This window comes from Artemia franciscana, chromosome 7 (genome assembly GCF_032884065.1).
Source record: "Artemia franciscana chromosome 7, ASM3288406v1, whole genome shotgun sequence".
Classification (NCBI taxonomy): Eukaryota; Metazoa; Arthropoda; class Branchiopoda; order Anostraca; family Artemiidae; genus Artemia; species Artemia franciscana.
This window is the reverse complement of record NC_088869.1, coordinates 795,743-818,666: the sequence shown is the minus strand read 5'-3', so window position 1 is coordinate 818,666 and position 22,924 is coordinate 795,743. Positions and strand designations below refer to the sequence as shown.

Sequence of the window (22,924 nt, the reverse complement as noted above, 5' to 3'; positions counted from 1 at the left end):
CCAAAAAAAACTTCTCAAGTGAGAAAGCTATTGGTGCCCTGTTATAATATTGGCCCCCCTTTTATTGGTAGACGATTTACTCGAATCAGAAACCAAGCTCCTAGTATCTTGGCCGGTAGAGTCGATTCTCGATAATTTGAAACTCAAGGGACCAGAGGAAAAATTCATGTTACCGAGATGTTCAAAATAACAAGAGTTCAAATAATATAGAAGGAACAATGAAGAATTTAAAATAAACAAATGCTCTGTTAAAAATACATAAGACAAATATGTATATACATATAAACTATTTTATTTAATCTCAATCTCGTATGTATGTTAAAAATAATGCGGGCGAAAAAACGATTTTGTTAAGTAATATGTGAATTATCGGATGAAGCGACTTCCTTCTTACATTGTCCAATTCATTTTCAATGCGATGAGAGCAGTAAAGAAATTATCACTTGTTTCTGTTCTAAAAGAGCTAGGAACGTAAGGTGCTGATGGACAATCTTGCCCGCTGAATGTGACTAGTTTCTCCTTTTCATCCTTCGCCTCCTCTTGAAAAGTCAACAATTCAGTATCGGCTAAAAACACCATGGGCAGCAATTTCATTGTCCATGGGTACAAAATCCTCAAAAGTAAACTCATCACAGTTGGGTAGAAGTAATCACTCTATGTCCCGTTAAATCTCGTGATCCTGATAACCCTAAGGGGTTTTCTATTTCTTTAGCAAACCCACTATCTAAGCAGTTATGTAGGGTGGTACAACTGACATTTTTCCAGGTTGTATCAATTATAGTTATAGTGGTCAAAATTGTTATTTTCACATTCTCACTTTTATCAATGCTATCCAGCAGAATTTCTGTATTTTTACCGTGTATTACCAAGCAAGATGCCCTCGTTAAAAGAAAAAAGAATGTATGTAAACTGATATTTATTTCTTAGTGTTATAATTTTTTATGTATTAAAATAAAAAAGTGAAAACATATAAAATATATTTTGTTTTCAGTAAATTGTAAATCATTTTCTGGTCTTGAGAAGTATGGGGGTTGTCAGACCTACTCGTGTCAATTTTTGCTCGTTTTGAGTTTCACTCGGTTATTTACTTTAATTTCTGTTCGTTTTGGGTTTTATTTATTTATTGATGGTTCTTTATGGTAGTTTTAAGCTTGGAGGGTTATTTGAATAAATTTTTGCTCATTTTTGGCTTAATGGAGCTCTACTTTTCTTACAAAAACTTGTTTTGTGGAACAAGTTTCTTTTTTAAATTAATTTCTGTTTGCTTTTATTGATAGTCTTTTTCTTGGATTTTTGTTATATACATATATATATATATATATATATATATATATATATATATATATATATATATATATATATATATATATATATATATATATATATATATATATATATATATATATATATATATATATATATATATATATATATATATATATATATATATATATATATATATATATATATATATATATATATATATATATATATATATATATATATATATATATATATATATATATATATAATATATATATATATATATATATATATATATATATATATATATATATATATATATATATATATATATATATATATATATATATATATATATATATATATATATATATATATATATATATATATATATATATATATATATATATATATATATATATATATATATATATATATAATATATATATAAATAAGTTGTCTGTTGGTCTGTCTGTCGAGTGACGTCATGTTTGTCCGCATATGACGTCTGAATTATTTCATCATATACCAATTCAAAAACGAAAGTATTCAAGCCGATGTAACTGAGTTGGTAACGCGTGATGTTCCAGATTCTAGGTTCGAGAGGTTCCAGGTTCGAACCTTGACTTTAGTATTAATACAATAGAAGAAAAAACAAACTAAAAACAGGTTAAGACTACAAAAAAAAAACTAAAAAGAAAAAAAACTAAAAAAAACTAAAAAAGCTAAAAAAAAGGTAAAAAACAAAAAACTAAAAAAGAGAAAAAACTAAAAAGAAACTAAAAAAGGTAAAAATTACAAAAAAAAACAAAAAAGAAAAAAAACTAAAAACTAATAAAAAAACTAAAAAATGCTAAAAAACTAAAAAAAGGTAAAGAACTAAAAAAACTAAAAACTAAAAAAGAAAAAAAACTAAAAAAGGAAAAAACTGAAAAATAAAGGAGAAAAAGAAAACTAAAAAAAAAATAAAAAAACTAAAAAAGGTAAAAACTACAAGAAAAACTAAAAAGAAAAAAGAAATAAAAATTCAAAAAGCTAAAAAAAGGTAAAATCCAAAAAAAAAAACCAAAAAGAAAAAAAAGGAAAAAAAACAAAATTTTTTTTCAAAATTAAAAAAGAAAAAAAAAACTAAAAAAGGAAAAAAAACTGAAAAATAAAGGAGAAAAAGAAAACTAAAAAAAATAAAAATAAAAATAAAAAAATACTAAAAAAGGTAAAAACTACAAAAAAACTAAAAAGAAAAAAAACTAAAAAGAAAAAAAGAAAAAAAACAAACAGCTAAAAAAAGGTAAAAACAAAAATAAAATAAAAAGAAAAAAGGCGCTCCACGCCCCCCAAGCCCCCCGCGCGCGTAAGTCGTTACGCGCCATATTAGTTACGCGCCATTGTAGTTGTGTCCCTGTGTCCCACCTGTGAATATATATATATATATTAAATAAAAAAAAAACAAGTTTTTTTAAATGAAAGTAAGGAGCGACATTAAAACTTAAAACGAACAGAAATTACTCCGTATATGAAAGGGGCTTTTCCTCCTCGACACCCCGCTCCTTACGCTAAGTTTTTTATTGTTTTAAAAAGTAGAGTTGCGAGAAAGAATCAAACTTTAGCGCAAGGAGCGGGGTGTCGAGGAGGAAAAGCCCCTTTCATATACGGAGTAATTTCTGTTCGTTTTAAGTTTTAATGTCGCTCCTTACTTTCATTTAAAAAAACTTGTTTTTTTTTTTATTTAATTTCTGAAAGTTTTTGAATTAATGCATGTCTGATTTTGGCTCTCCGTACATAAATTACTAAAATGAAATTTGCATATTAATTCTTTTTTGGCTAAATGGCTTTCTCTTAGTTTTGATCAGACGATTTTGAGAAATAAGGGGTGGGGAAGCAGGTCTAGTTGCCCTCCAATTTTTCGGTTACTCAAAAAGGCAACTAGATCTTTTAATTTTTAACGAACGTTTTTATTAGTAAAAAAAAACGTAACTTAAGAATTAACTTACGTAACAAACGTACATAACTTACGTAACTTACGTTACGTTTTATCCCAATTCATTAAGAATGACCCCTGAATCAGAAAGGCCGTAGAATAAATAGTTGAAATTATTTAAAAATTTTTTAGCATAAAGAGCGAAGTATTTATCTCCTCCTAAATACCTCGCTCTGTATGCTAAAGTATTTTTAGAACCCTTCATATGCGTAATAATCTCTGTTCGTTTTAAGCTTCTCCTTACTTTCAATTGAAAAAACTTTTTCATGTTTATATTTTCATTGTTTTTTTTATAGTAATGCTAGAAAGTCCTGCGCCCTTTTCATTGAATTTCTCTTCCCCCATGAAATACTCCTCCAAGGAAAGATCCTCCCATATAGCCCCCTCCCCTGAACCCCACACCCAAACCAAAAAAATCCCCCTGATAACGTCGGTATACTTCCCAGTAACCATTACTGTATGTAAACATTGGTCAAAGTTTGTAACTTGCAGCCCCTCCCCCAGGGACTGTGGGGGGTAAGTCATCCCCAAAGATATAGTTATTATGGTTTTCAACTATGCGGAACAAAATGGCTATCTCAAAATTTTGATCCGTTGACTTTGGGAAAAAAATGAGCGTGGGAGGGGGCCTAGGTGCCCTCCAATTTTTTTGGTCACTTAAAAAGGGCACTAGAACTTTTCATTTCCGTTAGAATGAGCCCTCTTGCAACACTCTAGGACCACTTGGTCGATACGATGACCCCTGGGAAAAAAAAAACAAACAAAAAAACAAATAAACACGCACCCGTGATTTGTCTTCTGGCAAAAAATACGAAATTCCACATTTTTGTAGATTGGACCTTGGAATTTTTTCTATAGGGTTCTCTGATACGCTGAATGCGATGGTGTAATTTTCGTTAAGATCCTATGACTTTTAGGGGGTGTTACCCCCTATTTTCCAAAATAAGGCAAATTTTCTCAGGCTCGTAACTTTTGATGACAAAGACTAAATTTGATGAAATTTATATATTTAAAATCAGCATAAAAATCCGATTCTTTTGATATATCTTTTAGTATCGAAATTCTGTTTTTTAGAGTTTCGTTTACTATTGAGCCGGGTCGCTCCTTACTACAGTTCGTTACCACGAACTGTTTGATATATATATATATATATATATATATATATATATATATATATATATATATATATATATATATATATATATATATATATATATATAAATATATATATATATATATATATATATATATATAATATATATATATATATAATATATATATATATATATATATATATATATATATATATATATATATATATATATATATATATATATATATATATATATATATATATATATATATTTATAACACTACGTAAAACTTGCGAATATACAACATTCTTGGCTGTCCCATTGTCTGTGCATATAAATAGATTGTCAGGTTTACCGACTCTTGAACATGCAACATATAATTGTCCATGGGAAAAACAATCTGTATTCAGATCTATACCTCATTATTCTAAGGATTGCCCTTGAGCTTTGTTGGATGGTGATTGCTAATCGAACATTCCCTGTGTCACCGTTGTCATTTATATATCCCCCATGTGCCCCCCGGCGTCTCCGTTGTAGTTGTTTCCCTGTGTCCCGGTCGTCATTTGTGTCCCGGTGTCCCAGTCTGTAATTTCTCTGAGTGTCGCGGTCGTCATTTATATTCCCGGTGTCCTGGTCGTCATTTTTGTCCCGGTCGTCATTTTTGTCCCGGTCGTCATTTGTGTTCCGGTGTCCCGGTCTTTAATTTCTCTTTGAGTGTCCTGGTCGCCATTTATATTCCCTGTGTCCCGGTCGTCATTTGTGTCCCAGTGCTTTGTTGATGGTGATTGCTAATCGAACATTCCTTGTGTCCTGGTCGCTTTCTCTTTGAGTGTCCCGGTCGTCATTTGTATTCCCTATGTCCCAGTGTCCCGGTCGTCATTTGTGTCCCGATGTCCCGGTCTGTAATTTCGTCAGTCGACAAACATGACGTCAGTCGACACACAAACATGACGTCACTCGACAGACACACAGACAACTTCTTTTTTATATATTACGATACATCTATATATATATAAATAATTTGTTTGTTTGTGTGTCTGTCGACTGACGTCATGTTTGCGTGTCGACTGATGTCTTATTTGTCGACTGACGTCATTATAAGGATTGAGCTGTAAGTCGTCATGAAGTTGTTTGTCGACTGACAAAATTACAGACCGGGACACCGGGACACAAATGACGACCGGGACACTCAAAGAGAAATTACAGACTGGGACAACGGGACACAAATAACGACCGGGACACAGGGAATATAAATGACGACCGGGATACAGTGCCACAACTACACCGGGGACGCGGGGGGTACAGGGGGGATATTATATTCACAGACAATGGGACAGCGAAGAATGTTGTATATTCGCAAGTTTTACAAACATATATATATATATATATCTATTTATATTCACAGGTGGTGTCCTGTGGTGGCGCAGTGGATTTGACCTTAATAATATTCACAGGTGGGACACAGGGACACAATTACAATGGCGCGTAACAAATATGGCGCGAAATAAGCTAAAAAAAGAAAAAACCTAAAAAGAAAAAAACTTGAAAAAACACCGGGACACAAATGACGACCGAGACACAGGGAATATAAATGACGACTGGGACACAGGGACACAACTACAACGGGGACGCCGGGGAGGGGGCACAGGGGGATATATAAAATGACGACGGGGACACAGGAAATGTTCGATTAGCAATCACCATCAACAAGGTTCAAGGGCAATCATTAGAATAATGAGGTATAGATCTGAATACGGATTGTTTTTCCCATGGACAATTATATATTGCATGTTCAAGAGTCGGTAAACCCGACAATCTATTTATATGCACAGACAATCGGACAGCGAAGAATGTTGTATATTCGCAAGTTTTACGTAGTTAAAAACATATATATATATATATATCTATCTATATTCACAAGTGGGACACAGAGACACAACTACAATGGCGCGTAGTATATATGTAGTATAGTATATATAGCTAGTATATATATATATATATATATATATATATATATATATATGTAAGTATATATATATATATAATATATATATATATATATATATATATATATATATATGTATGTATATATATATATATATATATATATATATATATATATAAATATATATAAATATATATATATATATATATATATATATATATATATATATATATATATATATATATATATATATATATATATATATATATATATATAAATAAGTTGTTTGTTTGTTTGTACGCATATGACGTCATTAAAAGTATATAAGGGGGCGATTCAAAGAGATATTTTAGTATAAATCTTACAATGGCAGAAGAAACAGCCGAGGAAGCTGCTCAAAGAGTTAATTCAAAGAGATATTTTAGTATAAATCCTACAATGGCAGAAGAAACAGCCGAGGAAGCTGCTCAAAGAGCTAGTGCCAAAAGGCTTGCGGCTAATAGAGAAAGTAAGAAAAGAAAGTGTGCCGAGGAATCACATGAACAGCGTGAAAACACGCTTGCGTCTCAAAGAGAAATTACCAAAATAAACCGTGCCGAGGAATCACAAGAACAATGTGAAAACGGGCTCGCGGCTCAAAGCGAAATTACCAAAAGAAAGTGTGCCAAAGAATCACAAGAACTACGTGAAAACAGGCTTGAGGCTCAAAGGAAAAGTTAAACTTCCTCAACTGGCTGCACCACCAGAGCCATTGAAGACTTTATGACGTTACAGACTCGGACACCGGGACACAAATGACGACCGGGACACAAGGAATATAAATGACGACCGGGACACTCAAAGAGAAATTACAGACCGGGACACAAATGATGACCGGGACACAAATGACGACCGGGACACTCAAAGAGAAATTGCAGACTGAGACACCGGGACACAGGGAATATAAATGACGATCGGGACACAGGGACACAACTACAACGGGGACGCCGGAAGGGCACAGGGGGGATATATAAATGACGACGGGGACACAAGGAATATTCGATTAGCAATCACCATCAACAAAGCTCAAGGGCAATCATTAGAAAAATGCGGTATAGATCTGAATACGGATTGTTTTCCCATAGACAATTATATGTTATATGTTCAAGAGTCGGTAAACCTGACAATCTATTTATATGCACAGACAATGGGACAGAAGAATGTTGTATATTCGCAAGTTTTACGTAGTTAAAAACATATATATATATATATATATATATATATATATATATATATATATATATATATATATATATATATATATGTATATATATATATATATATATATATATATATATATATATATATATATATATATATATATATATATATATATATATATATTTATTCACAGGTGGGACACAGGGACACAACTACAATTTTGCGTAACTAATATGGCGCGTAACGACATACGCTCGCGGGGGGGGGGGGCTAGGGGGGTGGCGGCGTGAAGCGCCTTGGCTTGCTATTTGCATATTGAAGAAACTTTTTCAAAATTTCTAATCTGGACAGAAATAGTATTGTTTAATTTAATTTTATACCTCCTCAAGTTGACCTGAAAATTAAAACTTAATATAATTCCAAAACACTATCTATGCTCTTTGACAAGCTGGGTATACTTACTCTCTTTTGATTTATTTGAATTGTAAGAGCAGAAGTAGTAAAAGCAGTGGCCCTGAAAGTTTCAACCTAATACCCCCAGTCGTTCTTGAGATATTGCTGAGGTGTCTTATTGGCAACTATATACACAGTGCTTTTTTATTTAGTTTTACAGCATAATGGGTCAATTGCATAATTATGGGGGATTGACATACCCAACATCCTTAGAGACATAGTTTCTGAATTGTTCCACTACGCTCAACAAAATGACTCTCAAAATTTTGACTGGATGTGTCTAGAAAATTAATGGGCTCGGAGAAGGGCTCCAGTCTTAAAAGGGGCACTCGAACTTCTAAATTTGAACCGAATTAGCTCCTTTAAGTTTCAATCATATTTCTAGCTATTATGGAGTGGTACTGCCGATGATATTGCTTACATGCCCTTCTGGAAACCTGCATGCATATTGTTTCTTCGTTTAATTAAAACTCCCCCTTAACGTTCCCTAAAAGTTTCATCTTAATACCCTTAGCTTCATGAGTTACAGTAATTGTTGCGTTAGTATTGATAGTATACACATAGTTCCTTCTGGCTAGTTCAGAATCCGCCACAAATTACCCTTAAAGGTCAAACTTAATAATGTAAGCTGTTCTTGAGATATTGCTTTGTCACTTTTTTGAAGATCCACGTGTTCATAGTTAGTTTTGATTTAGTTCACCATATATATTCCTTAAAAGCTTCATCTTAACACTCATAGTTTGCTATGTAGCATAGCATATATATATGAATATTTCATCTTCATTTCATTATGCATAGTTGTAATAGTAGTAACTTTAACTTTCAACTTGATACAACTAGTCATTGCTGATAAGTCCTTTTGATAATCTGTTTTTTCGAATTTTCATCTCAATGCCCTTAGCCTTACAAGTAGTTACAATAAAAGTAGTAGTTGAAGCAATAGTAGGAGTATTAGTACCTAAAAGTAAATGTAGCAGTGTTAGTAGTATTGGTAATAGCGTGTCTATATAGCCTTTTGGTCAGATTATCTTCCCTTTTAAGTATTCTCTGAAAGCTCCAACTTAATACCCTTGTTAATCCTTAAGGTACGCTCTCTTGACAATGTATATGTTCATTGCATCTTTTAATTTAGTTCAGATTTCCTCTCAATATTGTAAGTGGAGTATTGTGGTATTAGTAGTAGTGATAGTTGTAGTGGTAGTGATATTTTAGACCTTAGATCCTCCTGCGCCTCCAGAGGTGCTTAGGGCATCCAAGAATAGTCACTAGTCATCTCTCATCGCTGCGGCCGCCCAGACATCTTCCCATTCAGGTTGGATTGAGACATTGAGGTTTGTGAAGCCAGCCTAATAGCTGCATCGTAGGGTGTTTTTGGGGCGTCCTCTTCTTCTGGTACCACGTGGCTGCCACTGAAGGACGATCTTCGGTAGTCAAGTTTCGGGCATGCGGATGACATGACCGAGCTATCTGCATTTCCTATATTTGATCACTTCGGTTACCAGTGGCTGAGATATTCTCTGTCGTATAGTAGCGATTGTTACTTTTTGGGACTAGTGGATATTTAGAATACGCGTTAAACACGTGTTTCGAACGTGAGGAGTTTCTTTTCATGTATTTGATCTACGTGTTAGTTTCAGAACCATAGCAAAGCGTTGAGAGGATGTTGCAGGTTGAACAGCCTCAGCTTGAGTCAAAGACAGTACTACTGGCTGCGCCAAATTGGAGACAGTTTCCTGAAAGATGCATTAGCCTGGCCGATTCTTAGCTTGACTATTGGCTAGGACTTACTATAGCTAGGACTATTGAAAGGCGTCGTGTCTCTTACAAAGCTAGAAATACGGGAGAACGAAGGAGTGCAGCTATGTGCAAATACAGTATAGAAATTTCCTATGAACTTAGGTCTTGTTTATGTGACTTACGAGAGCCTAGATCCTCAGGTCTGCGCTTCAGTAAATCGCTGGAGCCTCTCGACTTGGGAAATGGCAGAGTTTTGGTAAAATCTATCACTTGGATGTGTTTAATCAATGAATGTGGAGTCTGTAAGCTTTTAGCGGTCAGGACCTCGATCGGGTCTTTTTCATTTGTAATGGAGTTTTTTTGTGTGGTTCGAGATTACGAACCGCATAATCTTTTGCCAGAATAAATTTTACCACCTATCTTGCATTTTTCAGCATTCGGTTTTTGTGAATTTGCCAGCCCCGAGTCCGCTTTGCGAGCCATTCGAGTCTTACATGATTGGCAGATAATGGACAAGAAGCTAGTGGTCAAAGTAGATGCAAAGACAAAAACTTTGCTTGAAGAATTCAAAAGTAAGTAATTATTTAACTTCGTTTATATTTTATTGTTCATTTTTTTTTTTGGGGGGGGGGTAAGTTTCAACATTAGCTCAGAAAATTTGTGCTCCGTAGAACATACGAGCACGACAGAAGAGCTTTCCAGACTAGTCTAATCCCAGAGTGGGAGGACATCCACGCAGCGGTCCACTGAAGGGAAGATTGGAGGCTACTCAGTGACGCCCTATGTGTTTCAGGGGAGTGATTTAAAAAAAAACGCATATAAATTTGTTTATATTCATTTTTGTGTCGTTTTTACGATTTGAAAAAACTTTTCGGAAGAGGGCGTTCACCCTCCCCCCCCTGGAGCGTGGCCTTGAAATAAAGTTGTCAGATATATGACATTAACCAATTAACATGACATTTGGCTTAAGCCTGCGTCAGTTAGAAGTCAGCCCCATAATTGCCGCATTCTTCTGATGCTAGATTCTTTGGACCTAATTTCGTAGTTTAGATCAGGCTAAAGCCTGTGGGTAAATTTTTACTCATTTGAAAAGCACGTATAATACGAGCTTCTAGAGTTAAATATATGTCCTTAAATTACTTGTAATCGGGTATAATTACTTAGAGCAATAAAACCCATATCAATGAGTTTCTAAGTCTTCTTTGTAAAAGGTTTGGAATTTCGATACAGGCTTCCTCGGGTGTTGAACTGAAAATGTCCAACATTATTTTTAAGTGTCTTGTGATAATGTGCTTTACCCTCTGTCTCTTATCATAGAATTAAGCGCTGTCTCGGTATTAGTTAATTAAGGGTAGAAAAAAGAAGACGGCTAACTTTTGCAAACTAACAGGCTTAATTTGGAGAAGAGGTTTGAATATAATGGAAGATGTTTTGTATATCTTTGCTTATATTATTTTTGAATTACATTTACTTATGCTAAATGAACAACTGGATGGGAATAAGGCTTCCAAAATTGTAAAATTGTATTTATTTTCTTTTTTCCAAAAAAACACACGAAAAAACAGAGCTCGTTATATGACAGTCTGTTGAGGTATGTAAACCTATTAACTTGTATTATTATTATTAAATAAATTTTGTTTATTTAATAAATCGTATTTAGATTATATTATTTAAACATCTTTAATTTATTTATCATAATAAATTTTATTTATTTTCTTTTTACAAAGAAAAACAGAGCTTATTAAGTGACAAACAGTTGAACTTTGTAAAGCTGTGAACTTTGTCTGGTATGGGCAAAGTTCGAAAGCTGCCAGTAGCAGAATTCGACAGAATTTCAAAAGCTGCCGGCATTTTAGAAGCACAACTTGTATTTTGACAACTTTTGTTTGAGCAAAAGTATCTCTATATGTAAAAGTGATATTTTCAGACAAAATCTGCCAACAAATTTGAAAACTGCCAAGTAGCATTTCAACTTTGCTACCCCATTTTTTCCGTGGTGGAACTTAACCAAGAAAATATAAACCAAGCGGAACTAAACCAAGAAAATCAAAGAAGATCAGGCCATGTTGCAATGAAATTAAATGACATTATATCATTAACTGACTATCTGCAAAGCTATGACCTTGTATTTACTTGCTCTTTTGTAATTTAAGCCTAAAAAAGTCAAAGAAGATCGAGCCAGGTCTCTTAAAAAGGAAGAATTAACGACGTTAAATGACTGCAATGACATTAGATCATTAACTGATCATCTGTAAAACTATGCAAAGCTATAACCTTTTATTTACTTGCTCTTTTGTAATTTAAGCCAAAAGAGTCAAAGAGGATCAAGCCAGATCTCCTAAGAAAGAAGAAGAAGTCACTTCGGAGGATCCATTTTTTACTGAAGAAATGAAGAGGGAAGATGAGCAAGTGATGAGAATGGTAAGAAAAATTGTGAGAGATAACGAACCTGCCATGTTGGCTATGGAAATTAGAAAAGGTGAGGAAATTTTTCCTGTTCTATCTCTTCAGTTATTTAGCCATTTACTCAGAAGGGGATTCAGTAATTCGTATATCTACGATCCATAGTTGCAATTTTATGGAACATTTTAGGGGGTTACACAAGGATTTTCCTGGTTGGTGGAATTTGGAAACACAAATAAAATGCATTTTTAATAGGTTTTCGGCGGCTAGGGAAATTGGTTCTGTAGACAGTTGGCTTGGGGTTCTGCTTCCTTGTCCTAGGTGCAGATATGCTCTAATCTTTGTGCGAATGTTAGAGAGAGAGAGAGAGATCGGTATATTTAAAAACTATCGTAGCATAGCTAAATTCGTTCTTTTTTCTACAAAATCATACATTTAAACAAAAACCACACACTACAACTCAGCATTGAAAATCGATTTGAAGGAAGGCACAAATGAGTTGGTGTAACGATTAGTTAACGATTAGTTACCGAGTTCGACTATTGGGAGGGGCTGGTTCGGGTAGTAGTGATTGGTGGTTCTTAGTGGCTAGGACGGAATTTCCAAAATGCTGAATAAGGTGTTCAAGCCGGACTTTAAGTGGAGATAAATTTAATAAGTGTTGTCTCGTTTTAGCCCAGTATATTTGCCGCTACTCGAAAGCATAGCTGATAATTATTCAGTAATTATTCGAAAGCATAGCTGATAATTTAACATAACTGATAATTATTCAGTAATTATTCGAAAGCATAGCTGATAATTTAACATAGCTGATAATTATTCAGTAATTATTCGAAAGCATAGCTGATAATTTAACATAGCTGATAATTATTCAGTAATTATTCGAAAGCATAGCTGATAATTTAACATAGCTGATAATATCAGTATATTTGCCGCTACTCGAAAGCATAGCTGATAATTATTCAGTAATTATTCGAAAGCATAGCTGATAATTTAACATAGCTGATAATTATTCAGTAATTATTCGAAAGCATAGCTGATAATTTAACATAACTGATAATTATTCAGTAATTATTCGAAAGCATAGCTGATAATTTAACATAGCTGATAATTATTCAGTAATTATTCGAAAGCATAGCTGATAATTTAACATAGCTGATAATTATTCAGTAATTATTCGAAAGCATAGCTGATAATTTAACATAGCTGATAATATTCGAAAGCATAGCTGATAGTTATTCAGTATTTCATTTATGTTTCACAATTTGCTTAGGTGCGCTCTTGTCTGACCCATAAGGAAGCGTTAAAAGAGTTTTCTTGGTTGTGGGAAGAGTTTGGGAAAATAAAAATTATTTTGTAAATCGTCAGGAGCTTGGGTAAATAGTCCTTTGGACAGTCTTTTTTGGGAATCTGCTTTGCAGTCTGAAATACAGATATGCTTTAATACTTCTGGAGATGCTATTGTGTGTTACTTCGTTTGAGCCTGTCGTATTTCCTGCTACGCAAAGGCATACATGATGACTAAAAATTTTGTAATTATTAAATTAATGAGAACTCACCCCCCCCCCTATATTCATCTTGAATCTATTCACACCTGGAAACGGCGGTTATTTGACGTTTTCCTTTTGGTTTCCCAACATTGTGAAGTTTTCAGGCAGTACCATAATTTTGTCAATGTTGCCACGATGAACCGTTAAAATTAAAATGGAATAGCTGTGGGCATCAAGTCATGGCTAATTGTAGAAAAGCCATGACAGATAGTCCAATTGAGTGAGTAACAAATCTGGCACTAATCCCCCCCCGTTATTAGGATTGTATAAAAAGGATGTTAGTTCATTTTTTAATAGTTAATATCTTAATAGTTAATTTCTCTAATATATTATTATTTTTGTAATGATCTTATTTTCTATTGATTAACCTATCCCTCCTTTTTTTTTTTTTTTTTTTTTTATAAAAACCACTTTCAGTGAATTTATGGTTAAATTTAGCTTTGGTTTTTAAATTTTTGACTTTTAAGCGAAATTAATTATTTAAATACACAAGGCATTCCGCCCATAAAAACTCAAACATTAACAATTCGTTGATTCCCAAGGGTAGCTAGAATCTCAGAGAAAAACTACAGCTCCTTATCCTGTCGGTGCTGTGTATGTTTGCTTATTTTTTACTGATATTTGAGCTACGTTTTTTTTTTTTCTTTTTTTTTTCTTTTTATACCACAACCAAAAACTTCATAACTACTTATGGATGTCTTTAAAATTGAATTCTTTATTTATCTTATTTTTAAAGATGTATAGGCTACTATTGTGGAAGTTCCCGCTTGATCAAATTTCGCTTTTACTGTCCTTGGTGCCTCAACTACATTTGGCAAACGAAGGAAGAAGGAAGTATAGAAATTGAAAGCCCCCCCCCCTTATATTAGCCTTGGTACCCATAAGATAACATACCATGGGAAGGTAAAATGGAATAAAAAAAGCTGGTACCTTCACTTGTTATATAAAGTGTAAAATCAACTTTCAATGTCTATTTTATGTTTTAGACCCACCAAAGGAAAGGTCTCTACCAGTCCCTGGCGTTAAAACTCAGGAACGACTTCTTCAATTAACTCAAAATGATTCGGTAAGTGAAATAATTTTTGAACTTTTGAATATTTGCTAAAACTTACCTTAAATTTGCTTAGGGTTTGTGATACAAACGGATGTGGTTGAGAAGAAAAAAGGGGATGGGGGTCGTATTAGCCCATTTCATTAACAGTCACTTTGTTTTGTGCCAATACTCGAAACTTTGAAGATTGGAAACTTAACCGTGTCTCTCAGAAAAAACAGCAAATGCCATCTAAGATTCCTCCACGAAATAATACATCTGATTGTGAAAACCTGAATAAAAATATGATCTTTTTATTTCACCCTGTCGTCTAATCATATTTCAAACAGTAGGCTGTACGAAAAGTGGGGTTCAAGCTAGCCCTTTAAGGCTATAATGAGAGAAAGATTGAGCTGACAAGGGCACGTTGTGTGGATGAATGATGACATATTGCTTAAGATTGTCCTTTTCGGCTAACCGTCTAAAGCCAAACGTTGGGAACCTCCTGGGAGGTGCAAAGATGGAGGCTTTGAATTGATTAGAATGGAGGAGGAGCGTGCATAGCTGTGTTGGCCTCATGTGGCTTGGTGCTGCGGTGAGTTGTTTGTAGCAGTAGACATTAAAAACTCGAATAAAAATATTGTCTTTTTATTTTATTTGTCTGTTTTTCCTTTTATTTTGATTCCACAGTAGGCTGAATAAAAAAACGCTTTTTCCGAAGGGTAGTGTTGTTAAATCTGCGAATATCTTTTTAATGACCTTATTTTCTATCTAATGTCTTAATATCTTTTTAATAATCTTATTTTCTATTGATTAACCTAGCCTTCCTTTTATTTTTTTATAAAGACGTACCTGATTTAAAAGTTTTACCTGTCCTGTAAATTTATTTTCACAAGGAATTTTCATCTTTGAAATTAATCGGAATAATATGATTCAAATGGTGATTCTACCTCACTTTACAGTTTTTTTTTCTAAAACGCATTTTTCAATTTTCGTTTACTATGGGTTAGAGTTCGCTCTTTACTAGGCTGCCTCTTAAGGGGCAACCCTGATAATGAATTTTCGTATTATTGAGGGATAAAGGTGCACTAAGAGTGCCGCTAGTACTCCTTAGTTTATATGAAGGGCATGCTATAATTCTAACTATCCACTTATAGTCAGTACCATTTTTTCTATTTTGTATTTTTTAGAAAAATCCAATGACGTTTAGAACATGAAATCTTCATAATAAAAAGAAATAAAGCTGAAAAACTCAATATTGCAGTGAAATTGAACAAAACTGTGTGGACGGTCTCTTTCTTGTCAGATTAATTTCTTCGCAAACTGTTCTACTACTGCTGCTACTACCGCTACTAGAACTGTTCAAAGCGCGAAGTCACCAGAGATTAATTTATTTTTGGCTGAATTAACTCAAGGCTCGCCCCTCCCTATAGGCTATCTTCATAATAAAAAGAAATAAAGCTGGAAAACTCAATATTGCAGTGAAATTGAACAAAACTGTTCAACAAAACTGTTCGCCATGCAAAGGGCAGGTTTGAACTGCCGTACTTGGAATTTCTAGGCGTTACTTTATCAACTACGCTGTCACTAGATTACTAGGTCCAACTAAGTCACTAGGTCCAACTAAGTGGAAAACTATGACAATATCTTGGCTATATCATGGTTACAGTAGTAGCTGATTCCTAGTAGTGAATTTTGACCCATAGTGAGCGGAAGTGTAAAAAATTTTAGCCCCGTTTTCAAGCCATTACATCTAACACGGAGTCTGACGCGGGTTATGCAGATAATCGTTTTGAGTTCCGTGTTCAACACGGCTTTGGGTGCTGCTTAGAACCCGTGTTCAAACCTGCTGTTCTAGAGTGTTCCAATTTTGAAAAACCCGTGTCCAACCTGATTGAAACTCGTAAGATGAAAACGCTTTTATGTTTGGCTGGGTAAATCAGGGAGAAACTGAAAATTTTTTTGTCGAACCCGCTCAAAACGTGCTTCAAACTCTGTGCCTAAAAATACAACTTTTGAAAGCTTTGAAAAAAAACAAAACTGTCTAACGAGACGAAACTTTTATTCAAAGCTGATTAAGGAATGATAACTTTTGCTTTGTATAAATTGTAAAGACAATTTTGATTTTTTCTTGTGGGGTTAATTTTAAAAAGAGGTTGAAAACCATTCGAAAATAGTTTGAAGTTGAAAGCGGGCCTTTGGAATTACCAGGAGCAAAAACCATCTGTCTGAAAATTTGACTTTTCAGTTGGTTAAATCTAAAATTGGTTGGTTAAAAAGCTGAGGTATTGTACCTCAGTCATGAGGAGGACCTACCTAGCGTATGCTTTATTTCTATGTATCTTCTGACAAGTCGCAGTTCTCTCTATACATGCAGCAGAATGATGCAAACTGTTATTTCCTACTAGCTGTTGGGGTGGCGCTTCGCGCCACCCCAACAGCTATCGAACATTCGATTGCTAATCGAACATTCCCTGTGTTCCGGTCGTCATTTATATATCCCCCTGTGCCCCCCGGCGTCCCCGTTGTAGTTGTGTCCCTGTGTCCCGGTCGTCATTTATATTCCCTGTGTCCCTGTCGTTATTTGTGTCCCGGTGTCCCAGTCTGTAATTTCTCTTTGAGTGTCCCGGTCGTCATTTATATTCCCTGTGTCCCGGTGTCCCGGCTGTAATTTCGTCAGTCGACAAACATGCCGTGAGTCGACAAACAACTCCATGACGGAATAATGCTCAATCCTTATAATGACGTCATTCGACACACAAACATGACGTCAGTCAACACACACACACACACAAACAACTTATTTTTATATATATAGAAGATTTTTCCTTGCTTGAAATTGTAGCTAATTCAAAAATGAATTTCTCTGACATCATAAATTTTATTTGCCATCACAGTTTGAAATATGCACAATAGCACATCATCATGGGATTAATATAAATGGTGTTTGTAATAATTTTTATGCGCTGTCACTTCTGGAATAACTTTTTTTTTAGAAATAAGATATTTTATGTGAAGGTGGTTGGGATGAGATGTGGTGAAGTCTTTTTTCAATATTCAAGTAACCTTGGTTACGTAATTTTGAATCTGATCAGCAATAATTCAAAATGTTTTAAGGAATTCTTGGATGGTTTTATTGGTTTTTGATAATTTTTCTCGAAAACTCAACATCTTGGGCGTCTGTAGGTTTGTGTTTGAATTTTTTTTTTCCAAAGATCGCCCCTGCTTGAGAGCCTCTGCTCAGAAATTGGCTCTTTCTTTGGAAGAAGAATGACAAATTAACAAGGATTGCCGTTTTCAGCCAACCATCAGGGGTGTCTGAAAAACAGGTTGTTCTCTGCTGGGATGGGGAAATATCCTTATGGATGTCTATCCCATTTCTTGCAAATCAGGCAAATTTTCAGAGCATTCTCCTTCATTCTAAGGGAAGGAATACTACCGTTCATTGGACCTTTCTTTCATACCTTTATTGGAGATTTTCATTTACTTCCCTCTTTGAATCCTCCTAGGAAGTTCCCATTCACGTTCAACATTTTAATGAAAAACTTGCTAAATTGGAGAGATTTTCCTATTTTGTAAAGACGGCGAATCATGATTAGCCGTCACCATAAAAATTGAAATAAACAGAATTCTAGTTTATTCCAGTTTTTACATTAGCGGCTTTACGGAATATAGCTGTAAGATACAAGTATTTCTTATTCTGACTATATCAGAAGGGGGGGGGGGGGGTACTAAGTTTGAATCCCATCCCCAGACTTCTCGTATTTTAAAGGAAATTTTTTCAAGGGATATGCCCTAAAAAATGTATTTTTCGAACCACTCGAAGACAGGTGGGGAAAATCCGAGGAGTGCACCCCCTCCTAATTGACGCAACCATTTGCAACAAGGATATAACTTACACCAAAAGTTCACATGTCAATTTGCTCATGAGTCTAAAAACTGCATTCGCTGAGGTCGAATTATACTATTGCTTTTTCCTAGATAACAATCCAGGAAAAAGTCTAAAACATCAAAAACATCAAAACTGAATGTCGGGATATCGTCATGACTCAAGAGGTGGATGTCGTCATAATATCATGATACTACTACTACTTACAAATCACCGCAGCACCAAACCCTCAGAGGCCAACATATCTACGCTTGCTCATTCCCCATCCCAATCTCTTCAGAGCTTCCCTCTTTACTTTCGACATCCTCCCATCCCAACTGAGGACGACTTGTTTTTTCGCCAACCCAGGACAGTTGGCTGAGAAAGGACAATATTTAGTAATGTGATCCTTCTTCCACAGAACGTGCCCTATCCATCTTAACCATTCACTCATTATAGCCCAAGAAGGGGGGGATCTAACACACTTTCTGTAAAGCCTACTGTTTGAAATACGATCAGTCAGTCGGGCAGCCAAAACAATCCGTAGGCAATTTCTCTGGAAAACATCTAGCCAATCTTCCTCTATTTTCCGAGCAATCACAGAAGGGGCAAACATCTTAATATGTCAATAGCCTTTAATGTTCATTGAGAACCAAAACTATTCTCGAAAAAAAAGTCAAATTATTCCTTTATTAATCGTCTGAGGGGAATTTCCCGGGAAAAACACACAAAAAAAAGCTCTAGTTCTCATGAATGTGAGAACCTAATGCATAAAATTTCCATTCAATGTTCCCTCTGGACGAATTAAGTGAGAAATAAGAATAATTGCCAAAAATATAATATTTTTTGCTCAAACATTAAAATGACATTACATCCGTAACGCCACTTAATAAATCATCTAAATAATAAAATTGACTATGTATCTTAGTATATCAAATACACAGAAATATAATAGGTAACAGGAAGATCGTCTTCAGTTATTTCATACTTTATTATGGAATTTCCAGACAGATTTGACCGAGCAAAATAAGATTTCCTTTTGGCTGATTTGACTTTTTTGAAAAAAAAAAAAAAAAAAATCAAGCGCGTCTTATTTGAGCCTTAAAAAGGACAGATGAAGAAGAGAGCAGATGAAAATTGGTAGAAAGGACATTGGACTGTCAGTCAAACAGCACTGACAACTTAGCTTGAAAAAGCAATAATGAAGACAAAACTTTGAACAATCATGAGAAATGAGGGACAACATAAACTAGTCATTTATAAATTAAGACAGGCCACATCAAGGAGCAATTATCACAAATTTTTCGAGTTCGTAATTAGTGGGACGTTGAAATTTCATCAAATGAGCAAAAATTAGAAATAAAATCACAGAAATCACATCCCAAACTATTCGCATATCTGTACCTCTGTTATTTAAAACTTTGGCAAAGACCACCGAAAAAGATTTGAATTAGGTTCTCAGTAAATTCTTTTTGTAGCTTTGAAGTTTTTCTCTAATATTTTATTTTTTCTCGATATTTATTATTATTATATCGATATTTATATCGATATTTCTTATTTTATCTTAATATTTTATTATTTTTAGTCCAAGTCCAGTCTGCGTTCCATTACAAACATATCCAAAATCTGGTAAATTAATACAATATTTTTTTGTTATTTGTCTCCTTTAACCAGCGCTGGTTAAGAATAAACACAATAATTATTTACATAAATTAACCAAGTGTGTAAAAAAAAATTGACGGTAGATCATGCTAGCTAACTCTTCCTTGCAACAACTGGGATCGAACTTCAGCCCGAAAGTTGTCGGATGACGCTTGATCCACTACGCTGTCACAAGGTATTTAAATTGGTTATTAATAAAATATATGACGTGAATGTTGCTTGTCTCTGAGAAAAATCACGTCATATCCAGGAGAAGTAGCTGTCATTTCAACAGTCATGTCGCACTCTACTCTGACACTTATTTTAGTTATTAAGAATAGCAAAGAATTTGGACTATTAAGAAGAAAACATACTAGTAAAAGCGTCTATGTAAAATCATCTCTAAGGCTTGGTAATAGGGAAATTTAGTAAAAAGAGTACAACTTTTAAACAGTTCATAGTAACGAACTGTAAGTAAAGAGCCACCCGGCTCAATAGTAACTGAAACTCTGAAAATCAGAACTTTGATACCAATAGGCATATAAAAAGAATTCGATTATTATGCTGACTCCAAAATGTACAAGTTCCATTCAATTTAATCTTACCCATCGAAGGCTACGAGCCTGAGAAAATTTGTCTGATTTTCGAAAAAGGGGCAATTAGCCGCTAGAAGTCATATAATTTTAATAAAAATCACACCATCAGATTCAGCGTATCAAAGAGCCTTACTGTAGAGGTTTTAAGCTTCTATCTGCACAAATGTGGAATTTTGTAATTTTTTCCACAAGAAAGATCATGGATGCGTGTTCATTTTTTTTTCAAGGGTGGTCATATCAACCCAGTAGGTCAAGGATGTCGGGACTCATTAACGTAAATAAAGAGTTTTAGTGACGTTTCTATGTGATCAGACAAAACTTAGGAAACAATATGTTTGTAGGTGACTCAACTACATATAATAATTATTATAAACACATGAAAGTCACAAATCAGTGCGTCTAAAAATATTGCAGTCTAATCAAACTCAAACTAACAAAGAAAAAATTTTGAGTATGAGGCTTTATAACAAAAAGAACGGCCAAGTAGAGAAGTCATACATATTAGAAACGAGTGAAAAATAGCTGGGTGTTTACTTCAGTAGATTCTGAAAGTAGACCCTGACATTGAACTGTTTCTAGTGTGGGGCAACCGTATGGAGAACGTGCTGTTCAAAGATGTAACCCTGGTGACGGGAAGTCAGCATACCCCACGGAATCTACAAATTTCCGAGGTGTTTTTTATTTAATAACATTAAAAACATATTTTTATAATATACATAAAGTTAATATAAATGACGTATTTTTTACATCTATATATATAAAAATAAGTTGTCTGTGTGTGTGTGTGTCTGTCGAGTGACGTCATGTTTATTTGTCGACTGACGTCATGTTTTCGACTGACGAAATTACAGACCGGGACATCGGGACACAAATGACGACCGGGACACCGGCACATAGGGAATATAAATGACGACCGGGACACTCAAAGAGAAAGCGATCGGGACACAAGGAATGTTCGATTAGCAATCACCATCAACAAGGCACCGGGACACAAATGACGACCGGGACACAGGGAGTATAAATGACGACCAGGACATAAGTAAAAAAAAAACTAAAAAAACTAAAAAAAAGGTAAAAACTACAAAAAAACTAAAAAGAAAAAAAACTAAAAACTAATAAAAAAACTAAAAAAGCTAAAAAACTAAAAAAACTAAAAAGAAAAAAAAATAAAAAAGGAAAAAAAATGAAAAATAAAGGAGAAAAACAAAACTAAAAAAAAATAAAAAAAACTAAAAAGAAAAAAAACTAAAAAAACTAAAAAAAGTAAAAAAAAAAAAAAACTAAAAAGAAAAAAAGGGGAAAAATACAAAAATTTATTTCATCATATACCATTTCAAAAACGAATGTATATACAGACCGGGATACAAATGATGACCGGGACACAGGGAATATAAATGACGACCGGGACACAGGGATACAACTACAACGGGGACGCCGGGGGGCACAGGGGGATATATGAATGACGACGGGGACACAGGGAATGTTCGATTAGCAATCACCATCAACAAAGCTCAAGGGCAATCATTAGAATCATGAGGTATAACTAAAAAAACTGAAAAAAAAGGTAAAAAACTAAAAACTAAAAAAAAGACCAATTCAAAAACGAATGTATGTACAGACCGGGACACAAATGACGACCGGGACACAAGGAATATAAATGACGCCCGGAATCCTCAAAGAGAAATCACAGACTGGGACACCGGGACACAAATGACGACCGGGACACAGGGAATATAAATGACGACCGGGACACAGGGACACAACTACAACGGGGACGCCGGGGGGCACAGGGGGATATACAAATGACGACGGCGACACAGGGAATCGTTGATTAGCAATCACCATCAACAAAGCTCAAGGGCAATCATTAGAATCATGAGGTATAGATCTGAATACGGATTGTTTTCCCATGGACCATTATATGTTGCATGTTCAAGAGTAGGTAAACCTTACAATCTATTTATATGCACAGACAATGGGACAGCAAAGAATGTTGTATATTCGCAAGTTTTACGTAGTTAAAAACATATATATATATATATATATATCTATCTATCTATATTCACAGGTGGGACATAGGGACACAACTACAATGGCGCGTAACTAATATGGCGCGTAACGACTTACGCGCGCGGGGGGGGGCTTGGGGGGGGGGCGCGAAGCGCC

The 22,924-nt window shown here is 34.5% G+C and overlaps 1 protein-coding gene across 5 annotated transcripts in view; it reads left to right on the top strand.

The window, feature by feature from the left end:
• Positions 1-22,924, top strand: part of LOC136028701 (RNA-binding protein 25-like) — a 110,739-nt gene that overhangs the window by 16,494 nt on the left and 71,321 nt on the right. For all 5 annotated transcript variants that reach the window (XM_065706532.1, XM_065706533.1, XM_065706536.1 and 2 more), the window contains 3 exons: positions 10,105-10,242; positions 11,976-12,149; positions 14,610-14,689. In XM_065706532.1, the coding sequence (XP_065562604.1) occupies positions 10,105-10,242; positions 11,976-12,149; positions 14,610-14,689 (392 nt within the window). The remainder of the gene's footprint in view (positions 1-10,104; positions 10,243-11,975; positions 12,150-14,609; positions 14,690-22,924) is intronic.